This window comes from Cydia splendana, chromosome 9 (genome assembly GCF_910591565.1).
Source record: "Cydia splendana chromosome 9, ilCydSple1.2, whole genome shotgun sequence".
In the NCBI taxonomy this organism is placed as follows: Eukaryota; Metazoa; Arthropoda; class Insecta; order Lepidoptera; family Tortricidae; genus Cydia; species Cydia splendana.
The window spans coordinates 9376030-9390832 of record NC_085968.1 but is presented as its reverse complement, the minus strand read 5'-3'; the positions used below and the strand labels follow the sequence as shown (position 1 = coordinate 9390832).

The 14803-nt window shown below is 35.9% G+C and overlaps 1 protein-coding gene across 1 annotated transcript in view; it reads right to left on the bottom strand.

The window, feature by feature from the left end:
• Positions 1–12693, bottom strand: part of LOC134793527 (four and a half LIM domains protein 2-like) — a 215124-nt gene extending 202431 nt beyond the window's left edge. The window contains exon 1 of the mRNA XM_063765123.1: positions 12473–12693. Coding sequence (XP_063621193.1) covers positions 12473–12520 — 48 coding nt within the window. The 5' untranslated portion in view covers positions 12521–12693. The remainder of the gene's footprint in view (positions 1–12472) is intronic.
• Positions 12694–14803: the final 2110 nt, after the last annotated feature.

Genomic DNA, 14803 nt, shown 5'->3' with positions numbered 1-14803 from the left:
GAACGCCTTGACAATAGAGGCGTGTTCAGATATTTGTGAGCACCTTGGCTGCTCCGATATATTTGATGGCGATTTCGGTAGGTACGAAATATAATTATTGTTCACATCAAGTTTTCATGTATTTTAGTAACAAACTCGTTTTCGCGATGCAGCAGATCATGAAATATATGCAGGTATCATTTGTAACTGAAAGCTTGGGATTCGCAACAAAAAAACTATTTCTTATAGAAGTAAAATAGATAATAGTAAACCTAATAGAAAAATAGTAAACCCAATAGAAACTTAGATTTAACCTTTTGGACGCCAATTACCGATATATCCGCACCGCAGGTTCAACACCGAAGACTGATTAATCGGTCACAGACCACAGAGCAACATAGACCTACGTGCATATGCATAAAGTTCAATTTCAGTTTTGACACTTCGGTGACGTGGCGTCCGGGTGACTGCTTTTGTGTTTGACACGGCGTCGAAAAGCTTAAGAGTATGTACAGTCACCTGCAATAATATGTTACTCTTCGAAGGCCGCAAAAATATGTGACACGCTCTTATGGCTGTACAAAAAAGATCGTATCAGATATTTTTGCGGCCTTCGATGTGTAACATAATATGTAATATTATTGCAGGTAACTACATGTTACTAACTAATTGTGCTTTTTTTGATAACCGAAAACCTAGATTTACCCCCTGTGTTTAAAACGTGATATTCGTGACAGTATAACTATTTTGACATTAACTAGTGACTAAATGGATATAAGTACACTAAATAACTGGAAACTACAAACGTGGATTTGATTTAAAAAAAAAACTTCATTAAATTAAGCCCCATATAATATGCAAAACAATATATCAAAACCCGAAAACGCTGTGTACAACTTTTGAATAAAATGGCCCTAGTATTCGCATCGAATCGTAGTAAATCTGTTTCAATCAATCAAAGGTTGTTGAACTCGCGTTATCTACTCTTGAACTTGATGATAAAATTCTTCTTTTACGAGTTTCCCTTCCACGTTTAAGTCAAGGTCATGTCTTGGCCTTAATTCTCATACAAGCTATGTTATCTTAAAATAACAGGCACATTCAAGATGCATTTTGAAAGTGGAATATTTAAAACTGATGCTTTTTTGTTTTACCTAATTCATTACTCAGGTAGGTAGGTAAGGTGCATGGGGAAAATTTCGACTGCGGGATAATTTCAACTAATCGAAATATCTTCCATGTTTTACATTATATGTCCAGATAACGAAAAATATGTGTTGTGTGTGACTCTAGCTGGTTAATAATGTAAATCATGGAAGATATTTCGATTAGTTGAAATTACCCCGCAGTCAAAATTTTCCCTATGTACCTTACTCTATTAGTTTTAGCTGAACCATGCTAAACAAGTGTCATATTTACGTACATGTAGGTCAAATCGGAAACTCAGGTTCTCTATCATTATTCATTAGTCTCCTTTGGATCCATACCGGATGCGTCACCTGTATAAGCCAGTATTGGGTAGGGTTCCACTTTAAAAATAGATAATTATATTTAGTGCTAAGGTACTTCAGATCTAGGGCTGTAAATGCCTCGTAAATGTCAATTAAACCCGACCCAGTGCGTTTTCAAATGAACGCGTTTAGACCGCTCATTATCTATGGTTCACCACAGATATTGATTTAACGATAAGGTCAGTACACTTCTTAGTCCGGTATATCACTTAGCGCCACTTGTACCATCCTACTAACCCGAAGTTAACCGGTTAAACCATTAACCCAGTGTCTTATTGTACTGGTAACCATGGTAATTCCAGGTTTAACCGGTTGACCCCGCGTTAGTGGAATGGTGCAAGTGGCGCTTAACTGTTATACATTAAATCGGTACTTAAAATGATACATCTCTTTCGAGTAAGCCACCTGTTTCCTAGCAAATACAGTCAGGTTAGGCAGTCATATTTGTGCATGCACAAGTGAGTTGCCGAAATAAAATAAAGGTAGTTAGGACATTAATTAACAAAAGACAAGCCTTACTAATATCATTTATGTACCTAAAGTAGTTACGTTATCGAATATAATAAGAAAACATTATGTACGGCTTCGCACGGGTGTCACAAAACCTTCACAAATTATACACCTAAGCCTTCCTCAAGAATCACTCTATTGATAGGTGAAAACCGCATGAAAATCCGTTCAGTAGTTTTCGAGTTTATCGCGAACATACATACACACAAAACAGATAGACGCGGCGGGGCGTCTATTACCAACCTGCCAACCGGACATTTCACCCAGTTGGACGGTTAGTACTTTTTTTTCCCAACCGGACATCTGGTTTGCTGGTTAATAATAGGCAATCCTGACCTACACCCTGGCTGTACGGTTGAAACTTTTTTTTTCCTAACTATTCATCCAAGTCGCAATCAAGGTGTTCTGTTAGTATTTTTTTCCTAATCAGCCAATTGAATTGCCAACCAGGTGGTCAGTTAGTAAATTTTTCCCAACAGACCAATTAGAAATGCCAGCTGGTTGGTCGGTTAGTATATTTTTCCCGACAGGCCAACCAGACACACCAACCAGGTGGTCAGTTAGTACATTTTTCCCAACAGACCAATTAGAAATGCCAGCTGGTTGGTACGTTAGTATATTTTCCTTTTATAGTATGCCGATTTGGAACTGCCCCGAACGGCTGGCAAAATACCGTGGGCCTATGTTGCACCAAGCTGGCAAAATAACGTGGGCCTATGTTGCACCAAACCTGAGTTCCACTAGGTGGACGGTAGCCAGGGTTCAACATCAGCTCAGATCTATGTATACTACAATCTTCTCCAAAATGTAACAAACACTTTTCTGAAAACCGCATCAAAATCGGTTCAGCCAAGCGCGAGATAATCGCGAATATACATACATACATACATACGGGTCAAACTGAGAACCACCTTTTTTTTAAAGGCGGTTAAAAAACATTGCCATACAGGATGTTTCCTATAACAGGAGCAATAAATTAAACTGGAAGCTGTACTCCTCAAACTGAGCAACATTTGATCAGTAATTTTTGAAAATAAGTCATGTTTTGATTTTTATTACACTTTAAAGTTTATTCTAAGACGCAATGTATTGCAAATTTTGTTATGTTTAAAGCGTGACAACTGACAAGCAACGCCATACACACTGATGTGAGCGTACATTGAAGTCAATATTTATTTTGTATGAAAAAGAGGAAGTCTAAAGGATTCATAATTTATAAAAGTTGCAGAACAAATGTTGGTCAGTTTGAGGAGTGCAGCCTTTAATTTATTGGTCCTGTAACAGGAACCACCCTGTATACACGGTGTAACATGAGGAAACCGAATAATTTTAACCACGCATTTCTGAGGTCAAAAGAAGAAAAAAATTGTAATATGAGTTTAGGTCAATTCCGAAAAAAAATAATTCTTTTTGTTTTTTTCAATTTTTTGAATGTATTTGAACATACAAAATAAATGTTATTGGTAAACTTGTCACTTAAACTTGATTTTTACACTTTTTAGGGTTCCGTACCTCAAAAGGAAAAAACGGAACCCTTATAGGATCACTCGTGCGTCTGTCTGTCTGTCTGTCTGTGTGTAATCAAATCTTGCAAGTTAAATTTGATCCACTTCCCGGTTTCCGATTGAGCTGAAATTTTGCATTCATACGTAAGTCGGGTGACAATGCAATATTATGGTGTCATCGAGCTGATCTGATGATGGAGACAGGAGGTGGCCATAGGAACTATGTGATGAAACAACGCATACTAATTGTGTTTGGGGTTTTTAGAATTGTTTCGATGAGCATTAGTTGCCTGTGGAAAGAAAAGTACAGTCAGCGATAAAAGCTTGTACCAAAATAGTTATTTACGATACAAGTGCGGAAAATAGGAAATTCGAAACGAGTGGCGATAAATTAAAACACGACCGAAGGGAGTGTTTTAAATCGACTCGAGTTGCGAATTACCTATTCGCACGTGTATCGTACGACGTTTTACAGTACATATGGCCCTTTAAACTTTTGACATACGCACGAAAAGTGCTATTTTACACACTAGTACGGGAAAATAGAACCATATACTGTAAATGAAACTTTGCCAAAAACTTATCATTTATTAAGATGTGGTATATCTTGGTTGGTCTGTTGGGAAAAATGTACCAACTGACCTCCTGGTTGGTGTGTCTGGTTGGCCTGTCGGGAAAAATATACTAACCGACCAACCAGCTGGCATTTCTAATTGGTCTGTTGGGAAAAATGTACTAACTGACCACCTGGTTGGTGTGTCTGGTTGGCCTGTCGGGAAAAATATACTAACCGACCAACCAGCTGGCATTTCTAATTGGTCTGTTGGGAAAAATTTACTAACTGACCACCTGGTTGGCAATTCAATTGGCTGATTAGGAAAAAAATACTAACAGAACACCTTGATTGCGACTTGGATGAATAGTTAGGAAAAAAAAAGTTTCAACCGTACAGCCAGGGTGTAGGTCAGGATTGCCTATTATTAACCAGCAAACCAGATGTCCGGTTGGGAAAAAAAAGTACTAACCGTCCAACTGGGTGAAATGTCCGGTTGACAGGTTGGTAATAGACGCGGCGGGGGACTTTGTTTAGTTTGTTTATAAGGTGTAGTGATAATGTCAATCAAATCCAGAGATGAAATTGGAAAAACGTTTGTATGGAGAAGACCTTATAAAAAAGTGAATAAACTACAGAAACAGAACAAAAGACAACTTTAAACATACAGTCGTTCAAACATGACAAATTATAAAAGTTCCGTTATATTGCCATATTTTCCTCAAAACCCTAAAAACGAATTCGAAGCCACTTAATAATTGCGTTGCATACAATTTTTTCTTCACCACACGAGCTCGTAAAGGCTCTCTTTATTCGTCAAAAACTGATGAGAAAGTTGCATGTACTTAATCCTCAAGAGTAGCAAATTGGATGACCTTTAAACGGCTTCTAAATTTGAAAATAACTGTAGGTGCAAATAACAACAATAATATTCCATCCCATTTACCTCTTTGTTAAATTAATTGTTAATTAATAACCGTTTCGTCGTCGGGCGACACAATTAATAATGTCTTGTGTTAAACTGGTTATTTGTGGCGTCTCGAAATTGATGTAATTTCATTCGGAATTTCCTTACTGAGAACTAGGAGATATTAATTATATTGAAGTGTACTTATTCTGTGACTGAGCTTATGGTAGATATACCTATATTGGTTGGTAGATGTATGGGATAGGTAGATAAATTTGATTATTTATTGCACAATTAGCACAAAGGACAAATGCAAAGGTACATAGGTACATATGGCCTGAAAGTAAATGTTGCTCGTTTATAGGTATTTCTTGCTTTGACTGTGTCTTTTTATTAGAACTACATTCTTAATTAATTTTGCAACACCCTACGTATTGCATAAATAAATGATGTAAAATTAATCAATTTGCGCTACTTTAATGTTCTACGCAAGAAATATTTATTGATCGGACAATAAAATGTGATTTCTCATAGTAATGTCTAGTAATTCCTTTTATGTTTCTTTTTGGATCATATCGTGTAATTATAATAGTTTTACGTTTAATTTAAGCTGCATGTCAATGTTTAATAAATCTCTCTTTGTAATTACCATGTATGTTGTGGAAATGAATAAAGTGTTTATCTATCTATCTATCTAATTACTTAGATGAAGACTGACGACAACTGTGTTTTTTTATGTGTTCTTAAAAATGGTAGTCTAAGGAATGTATCAAACATTTGACGGACGAATCCTACTTGTATAGCAGTCACGTGTCGACTTTAGTGCTTCTTAGGAAACTTTGAGACAAACCCCTTACCGAATATATATAGTTTCGAGAGCCCAGCCCAGGGCTATTTCGAGAAAATATATAACTTAGTACCCGGGGAAGTCTCTTTTTAACTCCTTTTTAAAAGTGATCATCGTTTATAAATAGAAAACGCCAATAATGTATGAAGAAGATCACGTGACTTTTCTTTCGCATCTGTCATTTCACTAATTTCGATACATTTTTACTTTTCTAATGGCGTTTATCATAGAAAGATATAATTATATGGACCTAGTTATTAGTGCTTATATACCTACTTAAAGAAATGTACCTTCTGTATAACAAAATAAATATTTTAGGAAATAAGTCCAGTGTGTCTTCACCACGTCTTCACTTTTGTCTCAGGCGACGCCGCAGAGTACGATTATTCCTGGTAATCCTGGTTCTGATCTGGCTTGGTCTAATGCCCTGTTTTATGTAAGTAGACTAGATTAACCATAACCTTGTTTTTTCTCTAAAAAGGAAGATGAAAAGACAGCTCCTGCGGTTGAGTCAATTGGTAGGATTCACAGGGATGCCAGGAGCAGCCCCAAAGTCGAACTCAGCCGAACATGCCCAGCAGTCTATCAAATTAACGAGTGAAACGATTTATAAAAGGGTCAGTGATCATCAGAACCATCTAACATGTACCATCAAACTAGCCAACTTTGCCTCCAAGACATTTTACTATTTTTGGGTATTTTTTGGGTTCGAATCCCAGTAAGGGCATTTATTTGTATGATTAACACTAATATTTGTTCCTGAATCATGGGTGTTTTCTATGTATATAAGTATGTATTTATCTATATAAGTATGTATATAGCCGCCTAGCACCCATAGTAGGTACAAGCTTTGCTTAGTTTGGGGCTAGGTTGATCGGTGTAAGATGTCCCCAATATATATTTATTTTTATTTTAGTAGAAAACACTATATAACACACATACATGTAGTTTAATACCGATAACATATTCGATACATATATTCACTTCAACTATCAAACTATCGTGCGTCGCTTCCTTTTCGAGCTGTTGTTTATGTGCGTAGAGTACTGTAGAGTAAACTAAAACTGGCATATTAGTGCGAGAGAAATGTACCTATAGAAAGTAAATTACGTAGACGTTAGTGTATATGTCAGTGTTGACACTGTCTCTGACTCGTGGTACGGGTACTGGTCAACCCTACGATATTAGCCATAAACCGTGTAATATCGATGATAAACAAGGTTGTTAAGTATTTAGAAAATCCCTTGAAAGCTTGCCTTTTAACATGTTTATTTAATAACGTGGTTTTGACCTTTGACCTCCATGGGACAGCCACTTTACCAACTAGAATATTTCATGATATCCATGCGACCTCCTAAAGTAATAGTATTAGCCTCTAGGTACAGTGGCGATCAAAAGTGCATGGATAGATGTCGACCGTAATGCCTCAATATTACGGTTGAATCTCCAGCATGCACTTTTGAACGCCAGTGTACATACCTACAACATGTGGTCACTTTTCCTACCTCCCGTACAAATCTTTTCATTTATTTAACACTAGTTTCTGCCCGTGATTTCACCTGCGTATTAGAATGAAGATTTCCGTGATAAAAAATACCCCATGTCCTTCACCGGGACTTAAGAGTCACACGACACGAATCCGCCACCAAAAATTGTTGTACGGTCGAGTTTACAAACAATTTTACAAGCCAAAGTTTCAAAAAACATTTTATATATACTTGGTCAAGCATAGGGCATGCAGTAGGTACCGGTCCCGGTACCAAGAATTTCATTTCCCGGTTCTGGGCATGACCGGAACCGGGATTCCCGGTTCTTAAGGCATCTTACGATTATTTAAAAATTGTTTGTGTTAACGTACAATCGTTATGAATAACTTATTTTCATATAAATAATTGCATAAGTATTTATTTAATTTAAAAAAAACACTTTAATTGGCGTTCCAATCTATTTTATGAAATTAACTGGCACACTTTGCCTCCGCTTGAGCCGAGTCACACGGCCATAGCCATAGCGTAGGTAGTCGATGCACTCAGCACTATGACGGCACGGCATACAGAAGTTAAAAATTCGATCCGAGAACGGAATATTTTCATATTATTATAAAACCAACTTCCTAGAAGAAGAATATTCGAGAAGATATAAAAGTTGTTTAAAGATATAGCTTAAGTCACCCGGGTCTAAATATTTTGATCGACACCTAATTCATCTAAATAGGTGTAATTTAGTAGCTTTAAGGCTTTATGTCCCGACATATGACACAAACATACATAGATTGCGAATAACATAGTCCTCTATGTACCTAGCATAAAAGTACTGAGCGATGTTTCAGATAAAACCAAAATTGAAATAGAAAATTGGGTGAATTTTTACAACTTACCATTATAATTGGAAATATTGGAATGCCTACTTTACTAGTTTGTCGGGGTATTTGGGTCGTCCGTTTTATAGCACCATTATTAAATGTTATAAATTTAATATGTCCCGAGCTAAAGTACTAAAACATTACTACTATTGAAATGGAAATAAATAGTCATATGATGAGAACCGGGAAGTACCGGTACCGGGTCTTCAGTACCGGTTCCTTTGACACTATGAAATTCCCGGGAATTCGAGAACCGGAAATTCCCGGGAATTCGAGAACCGGGCATTCCCGGGAGCATGCCCTAGTCAAGCAGATCTTGTCAGTAGAAAAAGGCGGCAAATTTGAAAAAAAATGTAGGCGCGAAGGTATATCGTCCCATAGAAAATTTGAATTCGCGCCTTTTTTACTGACAAGATTTGCTTGACCAGCTTTAAATACTATTTTACACACATGTAGGTAGCTACTAACAGAATATATGATTTGCGATAGTTAAAAAAAACATTACTTAACCATAAATTTCCTTTGAAATGGTGCAGTTTATGTGTGTGTGTTTGCAACAAGAATGTCAATAAATAGTTTTAATTTTATTTATGAAGAGACGTCTAATTAATAAGAAAAATATTCCAAAAAAAATCTTTGACAACGTAAGTATTTTCCCAAGTAGCATTGCAAGCTGTATATAAGCTGTATTAAAGTTTATTTGTATACTATAAGCTGTACAGTTAGGCTGTACAAAGGCTGTATAAGCGCTTATACAGCCCTTATAAGTAAAAAAAGGGCCCAAATTATACAGCCTTTGGCGTTATTAGACCTGTAGAGTGGCTGTATAAGCAATACATAAGCTGCATAATAGCTATATTTCAGTGTAACAGGAAACCTTAACACTACAGATAATCTCTTATAAGTACGATATAAGAATATAAGTTTTAAATGAGTTATAAGAAAGAATTACAAGATAATAATAATCATTTAAGAAACTAAAATGTCTTAATCTTGTTCATTCGTAATATAGTAATGGCGACAATAAAGTGTTATAGTGGATGGTAAAAGTAAAAGTAAATATTATACAGGACTTGAATGGAATATTACATTATTGGTAAGTGCGGATTATTATTTATTGTGAACTTGTGTATCTTTTCTGGCAAAATATTTACGCGCCTGCAAAATAACAAAGAGAAACCATAAGGAAAATATCAAAAATCGGTAAAGTTACTGTTTGTTTTTAAGGTTAGAGTATCAAAAATATTTATAAATATGAATTCTAAGGCTAAACAATTTATTTTAGCTGGTAATCATAACACGGCGTTAGTCTGCTAAATATTTGCGAGTATTTCTTTAATTATATTTACAAATACGTTTTTTTTTTATTGTAAAATGGCGACAATTTTTAAACAGCCTACAGGATAGTTGGAGAGCATTATACTCTTAGTAGCTGTGCTGTGTAATAAATGGAGTGTCTTTTACAGCTTTTGTAATTAAAACAGCTTTATAATAGAATATTTGTATTCGTTTGGCTGTATTTCGGTTCTCCGTACATAAGTTATAATTCTCTTTAGAGATCCGTATAACAAATAAAAAACCTGTACTGTAACTGTCATATATTCCTTTAGTTTTATAATACACTTATTTTCAGAAATCATTACACTGCTATACTTATACGAGTGTAAAATTACGCCAAAAGATTGTTATAAGCGACTCTATCAGTAATACAGAAAAAGGCTGTACTATAGCTGCCATTTATTCATTTGGTTTTATAATACCCTTACAGACAGAAGTTATACAACTACTATTCTTATAGGAGAGTAAGATTACGCCATAAGAAATAGCTTTAAAACGGGGTTGACAGATACATTTGTACAGCTACAAGTGCCAAGTGATACTACAATACAGCCTGTATACAGCTTTTACGATAAAATTAGCTTGTAGTGTTTCACAACACTTAATGTTTTAAAACGGAGTTGACAGATACTTTTGTACAGCTAAAAGTGCCAAGTGTTACTACAATACAGCCTGTATACAGCTTTTACGATAGAATTAGCTTGTAGTCTCTCACAACACTTTTAGTTTTATAGTAGATTTTTTATATTCTGATAAAGCACCCCATGCTTCCGCAGAATCCTTTATAATGATTTTATACAGCTTGAGCTGTATAATGTCAGTAAAGTACCTTTTATACAGCTTAAATCTTTTCTGACACTCTTATACGTCCCTTAAATCACTCTAAGTTCTTAATTGGCTGCTATATTGATGTTGCCGACACTTCCATGCTACTTGGGTTTGGACCAACCTGGGCAACCTGTATCAAACTATGTATCAAAGAGTATACGTATCGACAAAAATATGATAAGCAGCTGCTCTGGATCTGGAACCCGCGCCGACGGTGAGTAACGCCATTATGTTATGACCGGTTAAGTAGGTAGGTATTATCTAAATGCTGTCGTGCTAACTGCATTATAATCGGTATAGACACCGAATATTTAAATAGACGGAAGGCATGGTAGTAGGTACATTTTGTATTCACTATACGTCACCGAAACACAATATTTGCAATGTGATGCCCAAACACGAGTGACCTTTACCGGTGTCCAAGTTGTTCGACATGAATATCGAACCTCCTAAAGTACTACGTTTGCATGAAAAATAAAAATAAACATTTAAGGCGGTTGTTAAATAGTAGGTCATATGATTTTTGTTTTTCTCATACTCGGGGACATAATTTGTGCACGGGGTAATAATGAAGAAAAATGTACTGCATAGGTACTAAGTACAACAAATAAATATTAAACCTCGGAATTTGAGGATTTTGAGGCCACATTTGTCCTGTTTTTATTTGAATACCTACCTATATTTATTTAACTACACCAATGTCATAAAACAGGTTTATGCTCCTAACTCCAATAAATCAAAAACGAATCGAAAACATTTGAGAATTAGTAAACCTGCTAAAATATTAATTAATTTTAATGGGTACCTTCATATTTTAAAGCCGTAACACACTACCGCACCGCACCAAGTTCACGGTGCGGTGCCGTAGTGTGTTACGTCTATTAATATTCTAACTATAAAATTAATACTCATACTCATATATTTTATTACGTTTCATGTGTCAGATTCAGATGTCCTGTGATTAAATACAGTCTCAAATTGAACCCAGCAAGGGTATAGCAACATGCACTACCAAAAACAAATTAAATATTAATAGCAGTAGGTATTAAATCCTGTATACAATAAATATGCTTTACTAATTAAAACACGCTTTAATAGCAATTTAAATCTTAACAATTTGATAAAAGTGTACCTATAGGATATAAATTGTTTTATACACAAAAATGTCTTTTAAACCATACGATGAACTTTAAATAAGTAACTATTACGAGTATATTATTACATCGCTCATTGCATTGTATCTAATTTATGTCATACAAGGGGTACCTAATAATATATACTGAACTATAGGGGCATTGTTTAAATTTAGAATGTTTACATTGACAATAAATTGATACCGTATCGAGTGAGAATTTAATGTACATTGAAGTGTTTTAGCCAAGTCCAGAAAAAGGTGGCATGCTTAAGCAAGAATATGCATATCTATTGCAAAGATTAGGTAGGTATATAATATAATTATATCCATATTATACGTAGGTACATTACAAATTGCCAAATGCAATGTGCCAAACAATTATCAAAAATTGCAAAGTTCTCATGAAATGTTGTCGGTATTTTTACTGCACGTTTATTGTAATCCCTAATCTAAACGGGAACTTTTTAAGTGGAAAATTGCATGAGAATATTCTTTAAGTTTTGCTACTGTCATCTCTGGTCCTAATTCCGTTGTCCATTTTAGTTTAAAATATAATCGAAATATGTATTTTATTAACTAAACATAATACATAAAATAGATTAAACTTTACTGAATCAAACTACTTACATATATTAACTATACATAATATATAAAATAGATTAAACTTTACTTAATTAAACTACTTACATACTTACCTAAACTTAATCGGTGTAAGTAAGTACTATAAGTACTTACCTACTTATATTATGGAATCAAGTTCTTCAGTCAGTAAACTTAAATTGAAAGTTTACGGCAAACATATTGCATTGCGTCGATGGCCAATTCAAAGGTCCTAAGTCATCTCGATAGGCCAATTTAAACTATTTACAGTTGTATACTCGTCGTTTACTATCCCGCTCTAATCCGTGTAGCAGCCTCATCCGTCCTTCTCCACTCTTTCACTTTGCCAATGGTCAGCTTCTAAAAAACCAAAGGATCTCTATTAAAAAACACTTACCATTTCGGAGAAGGCGCTCTTAGGTCGTCTCGCCGGGGCACCATTCATGATTAATTCCACAAGTTCACTACACTTCACAAAACTTGTCAAACTTCACTACACTTTTGCTGAATGCTAGAGACAAGCATCGAAGTCGGTTTATTCGATGAAGTCATACATTTATTTGTTGATAAGTTATCGGGTGTTGCGGAACTTCTGAGAGAGCGAGACGTGGAGCCGGCGGCGACGCAGGTTTGTGACTGCCTGACTGCCGAGTGCCGGCCGTGGAATTGTTCCGAACCGGCCAGGCCATTCCTTCGCTGACAGTTTTTTACCGGTCAACAGACCATTTAAGAGGTTATGTTTTGTACACGCGCTCCTCTCCCTCTGTTAACGTTGTTTGTAGACAGAGTTTGTGATGATTGGTACGATTTCAATGCCATGCTAAGTTTACACATTACAGCTGAACGCATGATTCACTTGAGACATGTTTACATTTTCTGTTTTATAGACCACCAGTGCTGAGAAAGATTCTTGCAATACTTACGTTTATATTAACGATGCAAGATATTTATTTGATATGATCATAACTATTAAACCTAGGTAAGTACCTACTTGCATTGATTGTTCTTGTATAAAATGAAGGTAGGTAGTCACCCCTTAGGGCCATTTGCACCAATCACTAACCCGGGGTTAACCTGGTATACCTGGAGTTAATACCATGGTTACCAGTACAATTTTACACTTGGTTAAACGTTTAACCGGTTAACCTCGGGTTACTGGGATGGTGCAAGTGGCCCTTAAAATGTGTGGGCTACGGAATTCATTATATTCAATTAAGCAACATCTAATACAACTAACTTTTAGAACTTGGCCAGTTTATGACTTAATACAACTTTTTTTCAATTGGGTGTTAAAAATATAGACTTTATCTCCGAAAAATATAGGTATTTAAAACATGCAATCCATAAGTATTCAATCTACCATGGATGCGTCACTAGAGGCAGTCGCAAGTTAATCTTAGGCTGCGCATACGGCGCTGGTGACGTCAGCGCATGTTTCTATGCGACACTGTGGCATTCTACAGCTAATTCACGAAACATTGTATTTCGGCTGTAAACCGGTTCTTTTTAACTTTAAAATACATACCCAACATATTTTACGAGTGTCACTACAACTTATACTGAGGGACATAGTGGATTTTACTTATTTATAAGGTCATCTTTTCCTATGACAGTAACTCTGAATTTACAAAAAAAAACCTGCTCTCCATGATCCATCAGTGGCGGATTTGCAGTCTTTGCCGCCCTAGGCCCCAGGCCCTGTAATAGCGGCCCCATTCTTAGCACTCATCATATTGACTAATACATTTAAAGTTATTTCTTGTTATCATCAGCGAATTTTTTGTCACTATTTGCCGCCCTAGGCCCGGGCCTACTGGGCCTTAATAAGGCAAATCCGCTGCCGATCATTCATATACTGGGTTCTCTGCGATGCTTGGTATGCTTCGTGAATGACAAGCGAATGCATGTGACCGCCGCGCCGTGTTCTCCACAAAACGTGAACGACCTTGATGCCTTATACATTTCACAATGCCTACACCTAATCATTAGTGGTAATGTTAATGTGACTCACTTCTCTTTCCGAAGCGTAACTTTAAAGCTTGAGTGGAAAAGGTTTAGCGCACTTCAATAAGTTATTTTCAACAATCGCATGATTAAACGAAACTTACCCGAAGGTCTATCCTGTCCTGATTAAGTAGATGGAATACTTAGTCCGTGGTAAACAGTTGTAGTTGTCTTCAGTTCTGCCTTAGAACGTCGCGAATTTCATAGACTAGAAAAAAAAAGAAAAAACCCAGCCACTGGCAACATTATAAAATGTTAGTCTTCTGTTTCACGCCATTCGGGAACGTTTCTCGAAACCCTTTTCGGCGTCAAAAAATAGTTCAGTGAAAGGACCCCGGACCTAAAGTATGAAAAAGTGGTTTCAGTTAAATATCTTGAGATTTTGATATTTTATAGATTTCAGAGTCTTGAACAAAAGTTTCTAGGGCTGCTACCACTGTTTCCGAGTCCCTTTCAGAGTTTTGACTGATTTTGTACTAGATAACAAAGTATTAATCCTTTAACAAGATTCAATTCCCAACTATTTATTTAAACAATTGACATTAGATTGAACCTATATTGCGATAAGCTGGTCATTTAAAGAAAGATAAAATGACTGCAATGTCAACTTCAAACGAAACCACATTTTCCATATTTGAGCAACTACCAAACGTTTTTCACCACTCATCATCTGAATCAGAACGATGGTGTTATAGCCTACGTAAACAATTCTCTTAAGGTAAAA